Raw genomic sequence first — 20,425 nt, forward strand, 5'->3', positions numbered from 1 at the left:
TGAGATCTTTTCGCTGCCCTAAATGCCCTGGTGTATTCCTTGGTGCAGATGGTTACCATTGCTCGGTTCGATTCGGACTTATCGGACCTCCATCGGTGCTCTAGGCATCTCCTCCGGCGCTTCATCTCCCGGAGTTCCTCGGTGAACCAAGGGGGTCTCCGGGATCCGCCGCCTCGGAGGGGCCGTAGTGGCGCAATCCGGTCGAGGGCCTCTGATGCTGCCGAGTGCCAAGCAGCAACCAGAGTCTCTACCGGACTGTGGGCGAAAGTATCAGGAATGACCCCAAGCTCCGTCTGGAACCTTAGCGGTTCCATAAGTCGCCTGGGGCGGAACCACCTGGTCGGTTCCTCCTCCCTACAGTGGGGGTTTGGTCTCCGGAAGTCGAGCCTCAGTAGGCAGTGGTCTGACCACGACAGGGGTATGATGTCGTTACCCCTCAGACCAAGGTCACAAATCCACTGCTCCGAGAGGAATACGAGGTCGAGCATGTGACCCGCCGAATGGGTTGGACCCCAAATTACTTGGGTCAAGCCCATGGCTGTCATGGAAGCCATGAACTCCTGCGCCCCATCAGAGTTTTCACCGAGCGAAGGCAAATTAAAGTCCCCCAGGACCATCAACCTAGGGAACTCAATTGCCAGCTCGGCTACCGACTCGAGGAGCGAGGGGAGGGCTGCTGCAACGCTGTTGGGAGGCAGGTACGTTAACAGCAGACCCACTTGACCCTTGAGGTCCAACTTTATCAGCAGAGACTCACACCCGACAAGCTCCGGAGCAGGGACCCTACGAGGAACTAACGACTCCCGGATAACAACGGCCACACCCCCACCCCTTCCCTGGGCTCTCGGCTGGTGCAGCACCTGAAATCCTTCTGGGCACAGTTCTACAAGGGGGACTCCTCCCTCTGGGCCCAGCCAGGTTTCAGTAATACATGCCAGGTCTGCCCTCTCGTCTAAAATTAAGTCCCGGACGAGAGGAGCTTTATGTACCACAGACCTGGCATTTAGCGACAGCAGCCTGAGTCCAGGGTCCTGATTACTTGCGCCATCTGGTCTCGGAGTGGGACTCATAGGGCCGGAAGGAGGGATCTCTGTGATGTAGCGAACCCTCCTTCCCCGGTAATGGCCTGCCCTAAAGTCCCCGCCGTATCTGCCCCTCCCTGTTACGACCGTAATACCCCGACCCTCTCCCGTGTATCTAGTCCCCTCAACCACCCCCATGGCCCCCGCTTCTCCCGGCAGGTCCTCCGAATCAGACATACTCATTCACTCACCCAAGCAGTCCCCACAGAAAAGTTAAAACACATAAAATACAATGATAATAAATGGTAAAAGTGGGATCATTCACTCAACCACATACAATCCCATGCACTCATCATACCAGATAAAAAAAATTGCGCGGTTGAGCGGTTGTGCGAATTGGTGAAGGCAGGATCTTAGAAATTTGGCCTTCTCGTTAACAAAGTCTAGTGGGAGTCCAATAGAAAACTGTATATGGTCCAGAAAAGTATATGGCCAGAAAGAAGTACCAATAGTGGCCACTGGAGGGAGTCCAAGTTCTTGGCACACTGCCTCTCTGGTGTAATAGTGCTTGATGATAATAAAGGTATTTGATGGTCCAGAAAAATACCAGTAATGGCCACTAGAGGGAGTCCAATTTCCCAGCCAACACAGCACTCCTGAGGCAGTGATGATTGCAATGGTAGCAGCTGATGGTAATGGCTGCCGCAGGGAGCCCGTAATTGCGTTCTTACAGCTTTACTTCTAAGCCAAGCAGGCAGATGGTCAAGCCATTTAAAGTCCTGCAGAACCAGCGGCGAGATCGTAGTAAAACGCCGCTTCAAAATACAGGGGGGGGATATCAGCAAAGCTATAGCGGAGACAGGAAACCAGTTCCTCTGCCTCCCGGTCCCAGTCCCAGTCCAGTCCAGACATCTCTCCTGGACCTCCCACCCCCTCTTCGGGGCATAAACCAGCCCCACGATGTTGTTCAGTCAGTGAGGGGGTTCGGCACCCTTCCAAACAGCGGGGCCAAAGCCTCCGCCTCTCGCACAAAGCCGTCGCCGCCGCTTCCCAGCTGTTTAAAAAGGCCGATGCAGAAAGCCACGCCAGGGGGGATATCGTCGTTCCGGAGCTGTTCCTGGAGCCGCTCAGAGGCGGCCCCCTCCCCAAACAACCACCTCCCTGGAAGGGCTAAAGGCTGGCGCCCAAAAGGAACCCCTCCGTTACCATGTTAGGGGTCCTGGGCGCCGCGGTTAGTGTCTTCTTATTCTCAGGCATTCGGAGCGGCGGAATTCGGCAGCCATTCTATTCTCACGCATGCGCAAGCGTGTTTGTATTGTCTTATGTTCTTCCCCTGTATGTTATTTTATTTTATTCGTACTTGTAAGCCGCCCTGAGTCCCCCCCCGGGATTGGGCGGCATATAAACCCATTAAATTGAAATTGAAATTATTCTGCTTTTTAATTGATTTTAACTTAGCAACTTAATCACTTATTATTGTTTATGGTGGCTCTTTTATCTGCTCGTTTGTTTACTCAACATGGGTGTGTGTTTGTATGGTCTTGGTGCTTGAAGAGGGAAGTAAATGAGTGAAAAGATGAGTTCAATGTTTCTTGTTCACTATGAAATGTCACTGCTTTGTGGCAATATACAAGCAAAGCCAACAAATAGTTACAAGCAGACACAACTAACATGTTTCTCCAAAAAGACGACCCATCATGTTTTTGAGCGCATGCGATCAAATTAAGCCCCGTCCACAAAATTAGCCCAAATTAAGACCACTCCCACCCCTGGGTGCAGGGAGTGGGGTGAGGCACACAGGTAAAAAATAAGCTAGGATGGGGATGGGGAGTAGAGCTGTCCTACATACCAGGCCTCACACACCATGGCATCTGCATTGCCTTCTTCTGCAGCTGCTTGCCACCACTCACATGTATCATCCTGGCCTCTGTTTTGCCTTTAGATGCCTGCCGGAAGGCATCTGCAGCCAATCTTATTGGCTGCTAAGGGCTTTCCAGAAGGCATCTGCAGCCGATAATAAATCGGCTGAAGATACATTCCGGCAGGCATCTGAAGGCGAAAGCTTCTGGCAGGCATCTGAAGGCAAAATGGAGGCCGGGGCATTGTGTGCGAGTGGTAGCAGAAGAAGTGGGCCAGCAGCGGGCTCCTACTGATCGGGGCTGTTGGTGCCACCTCCACAAGGTGAGTCACTAATTAGAACCCTCCAAAAATAAGGCCTAGCCATTTTTTCGGGGGTCAGAAGAAAATAAGACCCGGCCTTCTTGGAAAAACACGGTAGGGAGATGTGGGAAGAGACTGTTCTTCTTTTATTTCTAAATGTTATTTCCAAGCCACGTGAAATGCCTTTCCACACCTTCCCACTAGAGCAGTGGTTCCCAATCTTTTTTTGGTCATGCTCCACCTAAGCATCTCTAAAATCCTGAAACACCCCCCCTCCCCGGTGACATATAATTCTTACTTTACTCGAAAGGTGAACTCTACTCATGCGGAGGAAGCATAAAAGACCATTAACTTGGTTCAAACAAGGTTCAAGTTGCCACCATTAAAAATCAAATTGCCCCCCTGTGGGGCATGGGCCCACGTTGGGAACCACTGCACGAGAGCCACAAGCTGCAGAACTTGTCAGAGGCCTTGCCTTTCATTTCTTTTAACAATTGTCCATCCATCCTCTCCAGTTTGAAGGTTTTACTTGTTCACAGCCCAGAATTAGTAAGAACATCCCTGCCTGTGACTCTTGCCTAAACAAAACTTCAGGAAGAGCATAGAATTCAGGAGAACAGTGGGATTGTATGGGTTGAAACACACAGAAAGAATATGGGTTGACTTAACGACCACAATTAAGCCCAAAATTTCTGTTGGTAAGCGAGACATTTGTTAAGTAAGTTTTGCCCCATTTTACAACTTTTCTTATCACGCTTGATAAGTGAATCAAATTGTTAAGTTAGTAACACCTGTTAAGTGAATCTTGTTTCCAATTGACTTTGCTTCAGGTGGTCTCAAAAAGTGATCACATGACCTCGGGACACTGCAACCATCATAAATAGGAACCAGTTGCCGAGCATCTGAATTTTGATCATGTGACCGTGGGGATGCTGCAACAGTTGTTAAATGTGAAAAATGGTCATGTCAAGACTACCTGTATCCAGTGAAATCCTCATTTATTTCTCCCCATCCTCCACTAACTCCACTACACAATTTTTCCAGCCAAGCAATTCTCACCTCCTGCCTGGAGGCTGTAGCTGCTCTTTATAAACTTCTTTTGACTAAGTGGTAATGAGCAAGAGTGCCTACTGCCTGTCCGGAGTGATTTTTTTATTTTCGTAGCCTAACTAAGCCACTTGATTTCTGGTTTAAACGAAGCAGGAGGCATACTGAAGCATGGCCTGTTTTGGCTTGCAATAGTTTCAATGGACTAGGAAGAAATCATAATTAGACCATGGAGGGTAAAAGAAAGAGAAGGTAAAGTTTTTCCAAGACAAGAAAGTAATGTGTGTATGTGCCCCAAAGAGATATGCCAGTGCCCTCCCTGCCTTTTAGCTGCAAGCCTTGTCTGAAATCCTCAGAGAATTTTGTGGCACTTTAAAAGACCTACATATTTATATTATATGAAATTTTGAGGATCACATTTTGCTTTATTACCAAATTATAACAGTATGACAGAAACACAAGGCTTACCACCATTCATTTAGTGATCATTTGAAGATGGAACAGTAATGAAAAAAGTGACATATGTTCGGTTTTCACATTTATGACCACTGCAGTATCCCCATGATCACATTATCAAAATTTGGGCCCTTGGCAAATGGCATGTATTTATGACAGTTGCACTGTCCTGGGGTTATGTGATCACCGTTTGTAATCTTCCCAGCAGACTTCCGACAAGCAAAGTCAATGGGGGAAGCATGATTCGCTTAATGACGGCATGATTCAGTTAACAACTACCATGATTTGTTTAACATCAGTAGGAAAGAAGGATCATAAAATGGGAGAAAACTTAACAATGCCTTGCTTACCAATGGAAATTTTAGGCTCATTTGTGGTCGTATAGATAAAACATCTACTGCCAAATTAAACTTTCAGTATGTCTAATATGTCAGGATTCTAAGTATATTTTTGAATACATTTATAAAAGTGTATCATTTTACTTGCATGAGTAAGTATGACATTCAGTGGAATTTTATGCCAGTCTTACAGTCGATGAACAGATTGTTCATCTGTGACGGTCACTTTATAGACACAAAGAGCAAAATGGAATGGACGCCTGCCAATAAATTAAGAAGACAAGCCAACAAAATTAATTAGAAACATAAATAGTTAAATCTTAGTTATAAATAAGCTGCTTCTGGAAAAGGTTCATTAGTTAAACATTGTGCACATTTATATTCATTACAGGGCTTTATCCATATTGGACAAATTAAAAGCTGTTTTGCGGATTACATATTTGGTTCTGTATCATCTGCCAGAGTTTTCTAAAGCTTGGCTAAACAGATTATCTTTTCATAAAACTGAATGTACAAAATAGTCTAAACTTGGGGAAATCTGGCATTGGGATAATCTGTTCACAAGAGAACTTTAAAAGACTCAAAATGTATTTGTTTTTTCTCCCAGATTGAATATGGAACGGTTAGCTCTCATGGAACCATAAAGTATTACTGATATAATCCTGGGATTACTTCAGGTTTCTTGGCTAATTTCCATGTTAAGTTTTTTCAACATTTTAATTTTACATAAATGCAATAAATGATAATAATGTGCTTTTCTTCCAAACATAACCTTGGATTTTATTTATCATTTATCTGAGAAAATAAAAATATATACAACTCCATTCTGGAGCATTGTTTAAAAATCTGCCTACTGTCAAGAAAGGGAAAGTAAATAGAAGCTAACACTGATAGTCACTTCCTTGTGGGCCAGAAAAAATGGCAGGGAATATTGTTATTGTGTGACTAGCCTAGTCCACAGGTACAGTATTTTATGAATAGGCCTTTAAGTGTCTATGGTACTATACAATCTCAGATTGTTAAATATGCTCATAAGGTTTCTAATGAAATCCAAACTTTTATAGTAATTCTAGTATTTTGAGAGGACAGAAAGTAAAAACAGAACAGAAAGAGAGGAGTGATCAAAGAGAAGAATGATGGTTTATAGAATAAGCTTGAGTGAGTTAATAGGACAGGACAGCTGTTAGCATTTTAAATGGGAATTGGAAGGGGGAGATCCCAATAAATTTCTAGTTTTGGTGAAAAATGTATATTTTGTAACCTGAGGTATTGGGAAAAACGAGAAAATAATCAATCTTCAGCTGATCTCAAAATGTTGAATATGTTCAAAAAGTTTCTAATGAAATCCAAAATTTCAATACTTGAAACAAGAGATGTCAAAGATATTTTGTACCACTGGCACTCAAAAAGAACATCATTCATGTCCTTAAGAAAGAAATGACCAGGAACCTGCAGTTAAGATTCACCATTTTGTGGCATATGTGTGATCCTGTCTGAAAACAACTTATCATATCTTTGCAGAAACCATAATTGTAGTGGTCCTTCAAAAAAGAATACTGTCAACCCTGAATCTGAAGGATAGGGAGTGGGGAATAGAGATAGCTGGGGTTTTGTAGCTTTTTCCTGGGAACCAAGGACATTCCCATAGGTGGTCAGAGAGAGGAGGAGTGAAGTTACCAGGCAACCAGACATCACTTTGATTGGACCATGCGACATTGTTTGGGAAAGGGAGAAAAACTTTTTCTTTTAATTAGGTGAAAATTTCTGGAATCTTTAGAGTCGGTTTTCACCAGCTTGTGCCAATATGATATATCCACTAAAACTATTCTTTGGAGAATCTACCTGCCTCAAGTTTTGTTCATTATGGATGTATTACTTGGAACCCTGACAAATACAAGTATTGAATATTCAAAAAAAAAAACCTTCACCTCTTCCAATAAAAAAGAAGAAAAATAGGATACTGTACAACAAATTTCTAGAAGTACTAACGCTCCAGAAGGAGGAGAAGCAAGAGATGTTGAAGATATTTTGTACCCCTGGTACACAAAAACCCTTGTAAAAATGGTACAGTTTTAAGGGGAAGAAAACAAAACAACTGTAAGGGACAGAAGGAGTAATATTGAAGAACAGAGAAAGCAACACAGCCAAGACAACAGATAAAAGAAACATGGAAATGTAACCCATGTAAGCATTTCAGATGAGATCATTCCTACTTCTGATAACAGTGAAGGAAATGGGGAGGTTCATTCAGACTTATAATAAAAGTAGTGTTAGCAATCATGATTTTGGTTTTCTAATCTGGTCTGTCTTCGAAGACTTAGAGCACCTTGGGATGGGAGACAGAATAGTCGGCATCTGTAGATAAAACGTTTCCAGCAGTGTCTGGCTAGAAAAAGTTGTGATTCAGAAAGAAGCAAATAAATGTGTTCCGATCAGACCTACTGGCTTATGAAATTTAGAGTTTGCCTGGAGTAAGGTCTAGAAGTTTGACAAAACTTTTAAGTTAGTAGCAAGTCCACTAAAATTTACTTCTTACTTTTAATCCATATACCACGATGCTTAAAATGTGTTGAACTTTTTCGGATTTTCAATATTTCTGTATAAATGTGACATAAAATGCGATCTGTTCTCTACAAAAGTGTCCTTGTATGAATGCAAAAATATTGAACGCTCAAAAGGGTTCACAAACTTTTAAGCACCACTTGTAGAAACAAATGGCATTGCAAACAGCTGCAACTGTGCTATCATGGGATTTGAAGATTTATGTAGGGTATCTTAGACTCAGGTGTTTTTATCCATCCCTCCTCCTTCCCTTCTACTCCCTGGAAGAAAACCAGAAAAGGAAAAATATTGTAAACGGAATTGATAGAAGAAATTCATTTTGGGGTTATTGGGGGCGGGGGGTTGTCATAGTTTAAGTAATCATCTGGAGCCAGTGATGATCCAATGGTTGTTCAGTGTGCCCTGTGCATCACAAAGACTGATAAAATATATCTAGGCGAAACATGTGGGTATGTTGGTAAAATGGGCCTACTTAGCCAAGCATTGAAAAAAAAATGGGAACAGTTTTGGCATTGTCTTTGGCATGAGAAGATTAACATAAACTCCAAGTTCAGAGAGACAAATATGATTTAATAAATCTGGTCACATGTCTCCCTTGATTAAAATAAAGCAATTGAAGGATATAATTTATTCACAAGGAATAAATTAAGCAATAGAAGGGAAACAGATGTTGCATTCTATGTCAGAAATACCTATACCTGCTCAGAAATCCAAGTGAATGAACCTGATAACTGTAGGATGCAGCTGTCTTAAATAACTCCCTTTTTACTACCCTGTAATCCCTTAATTTGGGGTAGAGTGTGGGCAACTGGATGGAGCTGAGCGTTTCCTGGATGGATAATTTCCCTGATGCCACACGGCGTTCTCAAAATCAATAATGCAGTTGTCTGCTATCATCCACCTAACCAAACAGAAGATACGAATTTATTAGACCTGAGAGGCAGGCCAGTTCAGTAAATAAACCCTGCAAACATCCCAGGAATGCTACGCTATTGTTATAGGACGCGGGTGTCAAACTAATGGTGTCACGTCATCACCTGATGTATTGAGACTTTTCCCCCTTTGCTAAACTGAGGGTGGGCATGGCCAGCACATGACACATCTGGCCCACAGGCTCCGGGTTTGACACCCCTATTTATAGGGTGTAATGACAGAGTTTTCCTTTGCCTCTCTTTATACCAAACAGGACAAGGCAAGGTTCTTTTCACACTTTCCTATTCCTAGGGACATTTACATATCTTCATTAAAGTTATCTCCAAATTCCTGTACAGATTCAGCCTTTTCAGAAGGAAGCTACAGATCTTCCAAAGAAACATAGAGTAGTAGTGATTGGAAGCATTAATTACTGTCAGTTTCTATTGAGAAACGAGCTTCGCCAAACCAATTCCTTCCAATAATTCTTGCGTTGCTGACCACATTCTCTTCAAATCTCAAGACATTGGGCTGTCGTTGACTTGATATTAACCCAGTAGGAAAGACTTAGTTAAAAAGTATAAGCATGAAAATGATACATGGTTATATAATGTTGGGGTTCCTAATTTATATGTCTAATATCGCAATGGTGGGATTCAAATAATTCAACAACTGGTTTTCTGCCCTAATGATTTCTTCCAACAACCAGTTCACCAAACTGCTCAAAAAGTTACTGTATATACTCAAGTATAAGCCTAGTTTTTCAGCCCACTTTTTGAGCTGAAAAAAGCCGCCTCGGCTTATACTCGAGTCAGTGAAAAATGTGCCCGAAATGGAGGAGAAAAAGGGGCGGGGCCATGCCGCTGGGTGACGCTCGTGAATGGCCCAGCGCCCCTGAGTTTCCCCTCGCTCTGTGTCAGTTTGCCACGCAGCGTGCACTGCACCATCCCCCCTCCTCACGTTCTAATGTAATGCAGGGCTATCTTACGACTCCCCTTCCTCCCCCTCCTGCCGCTCTGCAACGATGTCCCACCTCCTCCTTGTTATGGCAAGCAGCCACATAGTGATGTCCCACCTCCTCTGGTACAGTGATCCAATGATAGGAATCACTGTGCCGTGTGTCATAGGAGGCGGGACATCATCATCACAGCGGGACATCAGCATCATGAGGTGAGTGAAGTATTTCATTGAATACACCAGTATTGTGTGATAATAATTTGTTATGCAGAGCAAATTTTTACAATGGCTACTGTATATTTAATGGGCACAGGCAGGCTGTATATGTTATTCAATGGGCAATGGCATTATTGGTATCTATTTTTATTTTTGAAATTTATCGGTAGCTGCTGCATTTCCCACCCTAGGCTTATACTCGAGTCAATAACTTTTCCAGTTTTTTGTGGTAAAATTAGGTGCCTCGGCTTATATTCGGGTCGGCCTATACTCGAGTATATACGGTAACAACCGGCTCTGCCTAAGTGTTGCGAACTGGTTGAATCCCACTACTGCATATATGAAGCTTGCAGTTAAGCAAGCATTTAGAGCAGTGATAGGTAAGATTTCATGGGATGAAATGATCATGGAAAAAGTCTAAAATAGATACGGGAAGAAAAGAAAGTAGTTTTATAAAGACGAGGACAACAAAAAAGTTAGTGATGTTCTCAGAACATATAAAGGAGATAAAAGGATGTGGACACATCAAGTCCGCCAGGTTAACAGAGATGAACATGTTTCATTGCAAAAGAAATGAGGCTCCCTAGTCCTCCCTAGATGTAAAAAGACCTTTGATGAAGATTCAGGAAAACTGTAAAATCAGATTTCGTTCCTAGAAAAAAAAAATAGCATGAGTCTACTAGTCTTGGAGCTCCAGGTACATCTCAATGGTGTGATTATGTGAATCCATTCCCTTTGAGATTTCAGCTGGCATATGGTATTGAAGCTGCTTTGATTGCCTTAATGAATGACCTAATCCAAAAACTGTGAAGTGAGACCCTGCCAGGCAGCTTCTGATATCATTGATGTTGGTATCATGCTGGACTGTTCAATGGTCTTACCAAGAAGTGATCTTTTGAATAAGAAATTTGGGTCTGGGTGTTTGATACACTCTCCTGCCAGTACAGGTAGTCCTTGACTTACAAGCACAATTGAGGGTGACATTCTGTTGCTAAGTAAGATAGTTGTTAGGGTTTATGACCTTGCCAGTTTTTAAGTGAATCACTGCAGTTCTTAAGTTAGTATCACGCTTATTAAGTGACTCTGGCTTCTCCATTAACTTTGTTTGTCAGAAGGTTGCAAAAAGTTATCATATGACCCTGGGACTCTGCAAATGTCACAAATATGAACCAGTTGCCAAGCGTCTGAATTTTGATCATATGACCATGGGGATGCTGCATAGTTGTAAATCTGAAAAATGATCATGTCACTTTTTTTCCATTGCGGTTGTAACTTCAAATCGCCACTAAACAAATGCTTGTAAATTGAGGACTATTACGGTCTTTGACCAACTTTACAGTAAAAATAAGAAATAGTTTGATGCAACAACTCATTGTTGAGAAAAGAAAAGAAAACAATAGCATAATAAAAACAACATATCTAATTGAAAGTTTTGTACTTGAAGATCTTTGGCCATCTGATATACGAGTGTGGGGTTAGCATCCCTTAAAAAGTAATACGATTGATTAGTGTTGGCACGCATACTTGGAAATGATTTTGTTTGAGGAGATCAAAGAACACCTTGTGACATCAAAAAAAGATCTGAGGACATGAGGAAGAGTCTCTACCTCCCTTGATCCACGAGACCAAAATTTGTGCAAATAAGGACTCCCATAAAATCTTCCTGCCAGTAGAGCTGATAGGAGAGTATCAAAATAAAGCTCTGGAAAAGGCCCATCTATATTTGCTGTAAAAATGCATCTCTTTTGCTGGGCTTTTAAATGTTAATTGTAAGATATGTCTTCAACTGTTTACATCCTGTTTTTGTTTTCTGTATTTTATGAACCTCACTAGACATGCATCATAGCAGAATGTAAACGTGTATTCATTTGTATCCCGCCTTTATTATTTTTTTTACAAATAACTGAAGGTGGTGAAATACCTGTGACGTGAGTTGGTCCAAAGTCACCCAGCCAGCATTCATGGCTAAGGTTGGACTTGAATTCACAAGTTTTCCATTTTCCAGCCTGGTGCCTTAACTACTGGACCACACTGGCTTGTTTTAACTTGTGAATGAATGTGAATGAATAATGTGTGATAGTTTCTTATTCACATCCCTTAAAAGAATTGATTCATTGGCACCTTGTTCTTTATAAGATCAAATCTCTTTTTAAGTCTCCTGCTAGAAGGTGATATGCATTCTTTTTCATAAAAATAATTATAATTATTCCATTAACATGCTTCATTTTGTTTTTCTCCCCCTCAACATTCCATTGCATCTGAGCATGTTTAGTCTTCATTGGCTACATTGGCTCCCACTCCTGTTTAAAGGATTGTCTATGGAGATTCTCAGTCATGATTGAGTGAGTCATTAGTCATGGCTGTCCTAAAGATGCTTTTTCAAAAGGCAACTGAACTTTGTTTTTCCCTGAAGACATTTCGCTTCTCATCCAAGTAGCTTCTTCAGTTCTGACTGAATGGTGGAAAATGGAAGGATTTACATTCCTTGCAGTCATCTAATTCTGAGAGTGATTGAGGTGACTTGAAGGTTTATTTGTATCCTCGGCACCAACTGAGCAGTGCAAATAGATGTACAACTTTCTTGGAACTGCTGAAAGGATTATGTTGTAAACAAGGGATAGGTGGTGCCGTATCCCCCCCTTCTGTTGAGAGAGGGCTGTTCAGTCTTAACGTAGATGGCCTCTTTGACCCCTCTTTCAAACCAGTGGTCTTCTCTGTCCAGAATGTGAACTTTGCGGTCTTCAAAAGAGTGACCTTTGTCTTTCAAATGAAGATGGACTGCTGAATCTTGTCCTGATGGATTTGTTCTCCTACGTTGTGCCATGCGTTTAAAGGATTATTTTCCTACTATTTTTTTATATTTTTCCCATAAGCTGTCCCAAGAACATTGCCACCTGTCAACTGGGAACATTCAGACTAAGAAACAACCCTTTTAGCATGTATATCCAAAATAAAGGAAAACATTCTGATTTTGAGGACTTGTCTAAAATTGTTTAACAGAAAGGGAGAAGCAAGCAATAGGAATTGCTAGCCTGATGGAAAAAGGGAACTGAATAAGCTTATAGGTTTTAAACTTTACATTCCGGTAAAACAAAACTTTTCAGCTATGAAATTAGAAACTTAGCTAATATGAAATTTTTGGAAATGGGAAACAGCATATAGGAGACCAAATTGTTTGTGACTCTAACCTGATAGTGATGTTCAGTTATAGTGTCTCAGGCATCATTGGAGAACAGCTTAAATAGCAGTAAGCATGTGGGTTTGATATTTGGAGGTAGGTGATCAGAAGAAGAAACTGACATTTTAATGTTCTGCATCTATTTTTAAACAAAGCCCATATGATATTACAGATACAGTTTTCCTTTTTGGAGATGTGATAGCATTTTCCAAGATTATACAAGCTGAAGGGGGCTGGGGGGAGGGGGGAGGGAGCATGATTATTGAAGACTTGTGGTTTCTCAATTCATGTAAATTGAATTCTTTCGTAAGTTTGAAATGCTATGGAAATCAAGTGAAGAGTGCATAGCGTTGAAATAAAATTAACATGTAAAGTGATTTTATGTATTCTGCTTGAAGCAACTATGAATTTGAGAGAGAAATCTCATTACTTATCTTGTAGAAGGATAATATTTAACTTCTCCATTTGCTGTCCTTGATATAAAGCTTTTACATGTGAATGATGGTTTTCTGTGGCTGCCGAGAGAGAAAGGTTTTTTTAATTGATAGAGATCAATTTCTATCATCTCTGTACTCACCTTCTTTTTCTCTTGCAGGATAACTGATTTAGGAAATATTAAAAGAAGATTGTATTTATCGACGATCCACAAAGAATTGTCTATAACCCCTCTGCATGCAAAAATCCCTCTCCTTATGATCAAGCGCAAAATTGTAAGTATATTTCCTTTCTTGTTCAAATGATTACTGTCATGTATGAGTCTCTTCTACTTTCTATTTCCTACCAATGATCCAGCATATGATGATTACAAGAAATTGTTTTTCTGGTTAATTTCACATATTTCTTCAGAATTAATTGCACAGCGATGCACACAGTGTAGTACAAACTGGATCATCATTAGACACTTATGTGGCATGGAGATTAAGTAGATTGGTGGAACACGAGATCAATCATGAATCATACTGAAATTTCCAGGTCCTGTTTGTTCTTCCCATTCCTATTCAGTGGATGAGAATCAAAACATAATTTCATGCCAAGCATTCCAATAATGTTATGTTATTAATTCTGTTTGCATAGCACCTTAACTGTTCAATTTGAGTAAAAAGATACGATAGAAATTAAATAAAAAACAACAAACATTGTATGTCAAAGATTATGAGAATTAGGAGACACGATCCTGTATTATAAGATGATTTCCTTATCTCTGCAATTACATCACTGGCAATTAGTTCCAGCTAGAATTAGTGCATTTCTAAGAATGATTCCAGATTTCTGTCTGGAAAAAAAAAAAATTGGGGGGGGAGGGGGGGAGTTAAGGAAAACAACAGAGAATTCTTAAATTCATGTATATAGGGAAATGAGTTTCAGTTTAAGATATCCTAGAAAACACACATTTCATTTCATTCATGCAATCTGTAGTAAAAAGCGGTAGTACTTAAACTTAGTGACTGCAGTTGGGACCAGCAATTCAGTTGCTAAGAAGCACAGTTATTGAGTGAAACATCACGGGACCATAACAGGCTTATAATTTCACTTCCACTGTGGTCAGTTTCTCTTGGGTGCATTATGTCATTAATAGTTATATCCCTTGTTGATGGTGTCCATGTTTTCAGATATCCTTAAACGCAAATCAAATATGAATGTGTGTGTCATATAATCCCCCAGACTATATACATATGCAACGTTTTCTTCCAGGAATAAGAATAGTTCTTTGTTTTTTAAAAAAATTGAAATTGGTATGTTTTATGCATCCCTTAGAAATGTTATCAAATTAATGAAATGTCTAATTTTTAAATCTCTTTTCTACAGTCAAAAGTCAGGAATTAATTTCACTATGTGGGTTTAATTTTTACTGCAGAATGTGTTCTGAATTAATCCTATCCTTTAGTGTTACGTTACTGTACAATATAAGCATGTCCCCTTCATTTCACTCACAACAGTTTCCTTTTTGTACTTGAAAATAAAAATCAAAAGCAAGCACCTTAATCCTTGCCTTTGATATATTTTGGTCCCAGCCAGTGAAATCTGTTGAGGTTTAAAGTAACGGCAATAATAAATAATGATCTAGGAAGATTAATTTCCATGCTCCTAACAGTTCTGTTTCTGAAAACCAAGGGGAAGGTGAAAGGAACAAATAAACAAAATGCTCCAAGAAATGTATTGATTTTTGCTACTGGAACTCTTTTTTGTTTCCTTAAACTAATAATGGGGGGCAAACATCCTCAGTGGAATAAAACATCATACAGTGTAAATACTGAAAGTTATATTTTACTTCTCTAAGATACATTGGAATGTACTTCTGAAACACATTAAATTAATTGTTTCAGTTTTGATCCCCGCAGCTTATAATGTATGTTGATTGGCTACAGAAACCAGCTTTTAAAAATATAAATGCATACTAGAAGTTCGGATTTTCAACATATGTGGTAGTGTGACTACTTGAGAAGAATACATGTGACCTTCCTATGAATATAAGAAATGAACTTCTTGTTGGTCCTAGTGAGTGTGCCAGATATCAGTTTAATATCAAATGGATTCCTTATTCCATTGCTTTTTGTCTTTATACATGCCATGCCAGGGCCCTATGAGAACTTAGATTCACTGTGGTTTTTGTCCAAACGGAATAGGACTGAGTTCGGACATTAAACCTGGCTTGCCCATACAAGCTATCAGTTCTCAAGACTTCTTCCTACTCAATCTGGACAAGCCAGCACCTTACCTGCAGATCATTTACAGAATTCTGGTTTGCACAAATAAAGCTGGATCACCATATAGAGGTGCACAACTGCCATGTCCAATGTTCCAATTTGGGAATGTTGCTTAAGATTCTGGGGGAAACTGTGCAATGCCAAAAGATCTAAATTAGAGCCTTCCAATTCTGGTGATGGTCTTCCACTTTAGATCAAGGAAGGAAGAAGAAAAATAATCATTGGCTACAAAGTACAATTTCCCCTCCCTGTGCATTTTTAACACTTAACTTTATAGAGAAACACTCATGAGAGGGTAAACACGATATCTGATACTGGCCAAGGTATCAATTCATAAACAAGTCAGTACATGTGGGGAGGGTAAGGCCAAATGGCAAAACATCTTTATTATCTTAATGCACCCTTCATAAAAGGTGATGGTGCAGTGGGTTAGAATGCAGTGTTGCAGGCTAATTCTGCTGACTGCCAGCAGTTCGATTCTAATCAGTTCAAGGTTGACTCAACCTTCCATCCTTCCGATGTCAGTAAAATGAGAATCCAGATTGTTGGGGGCAATATGACTGTAAACTGCTTAGAAAGTGCTGTAAAGCACTCTGAAGCGGTGTATAAGTCTAGTACTATCACCATGTGATTAATATCTAAAACTCACCTAAAACTAAATTTACCCTAAAACAGTAGTTCCCTTCCTTAGAAGCAAAATACAGTTAAATCTTGTGGGTTAGAAATCTCCAGAAAAAAAGTAAAATTGTAGGTGATACTGAGAAATTAGAAAAAGAAAATCCCAAAACCTAGATATTGAAGAGCCACTTGTTAAATGGTGTGAAGAAAACTACATATATGTATTCATGAAGTCACCAGGAGTCAGCCTTACCTCGAAGGAAAATTGGTTTTAATTACATCCTGAGGAAAAATGTTATACAGAAAAAAAGAGATAATCCAAGAATGTTATTGTGTTCATGCATATGTTCATATTTTTATTACTGGTTTAACCATCATTTTGGCAGATTCTGGAAATATGCATTCAGACCATCCCTATTGCCATTATAGCCATTGAGAGCACTGATGTTCTTGTATTTTCTCTGAGTCAAGGACTAAGAAAATTGGGAACAACTGATAACATCTATGCATCTATTACAGTGGTGAAATTCAAATGTTTTTACTACTGATTCTATGGGTGTGGCTTGGTGGGCGTAGCAGGGGAAGGATATTGCAAAATCTCCATTCCCACCCCACTCTGGGGCCAGCCAGAGGTGGTATTTGCCGGTTCTCTGAACTACTCAAAATTTCCACTACCGGTTCTCCAGAACCTGCTGAATATCACCCTAATCTACTGGGATCATTCAGGAGTCATGGCATAAGCGATAACCAAATCCCTTTAGGCCTTGTCAGTTATTAAAAAATGATAAAAAACTTAGCCTCTTCTGTCAAATAAGTGGAGTTTCAACAGAAGACAATGGCACACAGAAGTTTATGTAATCTGGGATATTATTATTAATTCAAATGGTTCTTTAAAACTTCATTGGAGGCATTGGTAAACTGATAATTAAAATAACATTTCACTGATGTGGAATTTCTACATTTTTGAATCAATCTACCTCAGATGGAATAATTTTGAAAATGTGGACAAAATCGAGGATTGAAATTTGGCAAAGTTGTGGCCACTACAATTCCTCTTCACTGCTGCTGCGGTCAGCCACAATCATGTGATTGTCTTTTCCCACACTCCCTGTCAGCTTCCCTCAGGGAATGTCAGTGGGGAAGTCAATAAAAAGTCACTACTGCTCCCTCTATTTTTTGTCCATGTGATATTTCTGTTTATGTATGGAAATATCTCTAAAAGAGTTATCCCAACAGTCACAGATTATCTATTCTCCATTAAAAATGTCAGCACCGAAGAACCTAATTTTTTTTCAATGGTTCAGGAAATTTTGAGAGACAGTTTTCAAAATTATGACTTATTCTCTCTTTTTTTGCTTGCATGAATTCAAACCTGTTATGCTACTAACTCTATGCCGTTGGGCTATGTAGAGGCAGATGAGGCCAGCGGGGGGTATATAAGCCAAGCAATAGATACAATTGGTTTTTAATAGTGTATTATATTGAAAATTAATTTTTACAAATATGTCTCTAAACTTTTTTCCCCCTTCTCCTTAGTGGTGCAATTTGTGCATTGACCTGGTGACATTTACCAGTGAGATATTCAAAGGCGCTGTTTTTCAGTCTTTGGATGGCATTATTGTTTCAGCCAACTGTAAACTGCGAAAAATCTTCACACTGAAGTCAAACCCCCTGAACCCCACAGATGACGACGGTACGTTAAGCTTGGCTTCCTGGGATTCCAGATGGCTAAGATGTGCTTCCCGATTCCATGCTTATCTTTCTGATCTCTGTGATGCATTATCCAAAGGGTTTTAGATGGTTTCCTGGCAATTGATGGGTACATAAGACATACTATGCACGTTTCTGACTCTTTGGATAGTGAGTGACCTTTTCTAAATGTGGTTACAAATGTGGTTCAGCATTTACATTTTTATAAAGCAGCACTTTTATTAAAACTGCACAGTAGATACTGTTTCAACTTTAAATTAGCATACAAGCTGCTAATAATCTACCTTCAGGTAAGTGTTTCATTAAGCACTTTGAAAGAAAGCTTGTTATTCAATTATCAAAGGGTTTGTTTTTTTTTAACTGAGATCTGTCATTTTCTCAAGACAGCTTCTAAAATGAAAGAGCAGAGACTTCCCTTGTAAAATCTGGCCATTATGGAAATTGGACTTTTGAGGAAGGAAAAGAGAGTTGATGATAAACTGCACATTAAGTATCTTCCTAATAAAGTGTATTCATGAATTCCTATTATTTATCAGCTGCATATTTTATTTGAACTGTACACCATCTCCTAGACTAAACAATAAAAAACATTTTTCCATCCTTCAGCTCTGCTTATCAAAATGTGAGTTGTACATCATCCAGTTGACTCTTTCCTACTTCTTTGTTTTCTACCCAGACTGTAGACTTCAGTCTTCAAATGTGTTCTACAAAAGGAAGTAATAAAAGGTTCTGGGAAAGAATAATTAAACAGCTTCTTTTTGTTATGTTATATAATACAAATATCTTTTCTAGCTTGTGGTTGGCTTTGCTTCTTTTATCCTTTTTATGTTGTCTTGTGTGGTTCATTCAAAGCTATTTGTGATTACTCCCTGTTTATTGCACTATATTCTGGGTTGCACAAGATCATTTTCAGGGAAATGTTGAGTGGATGAGACTAGATTTTGGGGCAACTCTTTTGATTAACCCAACTCTAAGTTACTGATCCTTTAACTTTTCCTTCTTGAATGTATCACCCTTATAGATTACTTATGCTCAAGAGTTTTACAAATAGTCTTTCAACTACTCTATTTTTGTTCCTTTTGGTGGAAATGGAACATACAAGAGAATGTTAACATGGTGGTGATTTGATTTGAGGTTGGCAAACTAAACTATTTAAAAAAAAAAAAAAAAAACCTTTCATTTTTTTTAGTCCTGCTCTGTAATGGAGATCAACTGTTGTTGATGTATGGCTGTGGTTTTCAAGGATTGGCAATTTGTTTTGCAGAACTGTAGCTTTTGCTCAGCCCACCTTTGCCAGCCTTACCTGCTTAATCAATTATGTGTCAGTCTGGAATAATCTGTGATATTGAAGTGTTTATTGAAGGGTCTGCACAAGAATGACAACAAAATAATATTAACACCTAGACTTAAATACCATTTCACAGTGCTTTATAGCCCTCTCTAAGCTATTTACAGTCAGCCTATTGCCCCAACAATCTGGGTCCTCCTTTTACCCACCTTGGAAGGATGAAAGGCTGAGTCAACCTTCAGCTGGTGAGATTCGAACTGCCAAATTGCAGTCAGCTGGCAGTCAGCAAAAGCTGGGGGGGAGGGTAGGAGGGAGGGAGGTCTGACGAGGGGTGTTAGATTTTAATGTAATATGATTGCACATGTATACTGTTTTCTCTTATTTTTCTTTAAAACTACGATATGTTAAGTATATTGTTATGGAAGTATAAATACTATCAACATAGATTGGAGTTTGCTCAGAAGCGGAAATACACCAATGAGAGAAGAGTGGGAAACAGAAGGGAGATGGGAAGAGAGGGAGAGGAGAGGGTAAGGGGGGAAGATGAGGAGGATAAGGAGGATAAGGAGGAGTGGAATGTAGAGAGAAAGATGGGAAGAGAGGGATAGGAGAGAGGGTAAGGGGGGAAGATGAGGAGGATGAGGATAAGGAGGAGTGGAATGTAGAGAGAGGAGAAGGAGAAGGGATGGGGAAGTAGAGTAGGAAAGGATGATGGAGGGAAGATAGGAAGTAGGAGAGAGGTAGAAGAAAGGTGTATGGAGAGTAGAAGAGCTAATAATGGGTTTTTATTTTTTGGGGTGTTGATGATTAGAGGAACTGATGTAATTACTATATGATACTGGCTATGTATAGTATACATGTGATTGTATGTTATGAAAATGGAAATAAAAAATATGTTTTTTTAAAAAAGCATCCCGCAGTACTGCACTCTAACCACTGTGCTACCATGGCTCTTCAATGAGATCAAATTAGATGGCATTGCTTTCTAGTCAGCCTGCCTGACGTGGACGTTGGCATTTCCTTTGTATTTATTTATTTTTATTTATGTATTTAAAACATTTACTGTATATAGCAGCCTATCTTATACCAAACTTTGGGTGGCTACCAATCATGCAGATGATGTGCTGTATGGGACATAGAATTCTAAATGTTTCTTATTGTTAGGTTAAGTAAGGACTGCCTGGCAGATCGGTCACAAACCATTAGAGTTATGAGACTTTCTACCTTTGACAGTCTGATACCTGTGACAGATGTTT

The 20,425-nt window shown here is 39.9% G+C and overlaps 1 protein-coding gene across 2 annotated transcripts in view; it reads left to right on the top strand.

Moving 5' to 3' along the window:
- The window catches only part of C2H3orf67 (chromosome 2 C3orf67 homolog), a 188,772-nt gene that overhangs the window by 45,776 nt on the left and 122,571 nt on the right, over positions 1 to 20,425 (top strand). For both annotated transcript variants that reach the window (XM_032238988.1, XM_032238989.1), the window contains exons 5-6: positions 13,444 to 13,558; positions 17,708 to 17,864. In XM_032238988.1, coding sequence (XP_032094879.1) covers positions 13,444 to 13,558; positions 17,708 to 17,864 — 272 coding nt within the window. The remainder of the gene's footprint in view (positions 1 to 13,443; positions 13,559 to 17,707; positions 17,865 to 20,425) is intronic.

This window comes from Thamnophis elegans, chromosome 2 (genome assembly GCF_009769535.1).
Source record: "Thamnophis elegans isolate rThaEle1 chromosome 2, rThaEle1.pri, whole genome shotgun sequence".
Lineage (NCBI taxonomy): Eukaryota > Metazoa > Chordata > Lepidosauria > Squamata > Colubridae > Thamnophis > Thamnophis elegans.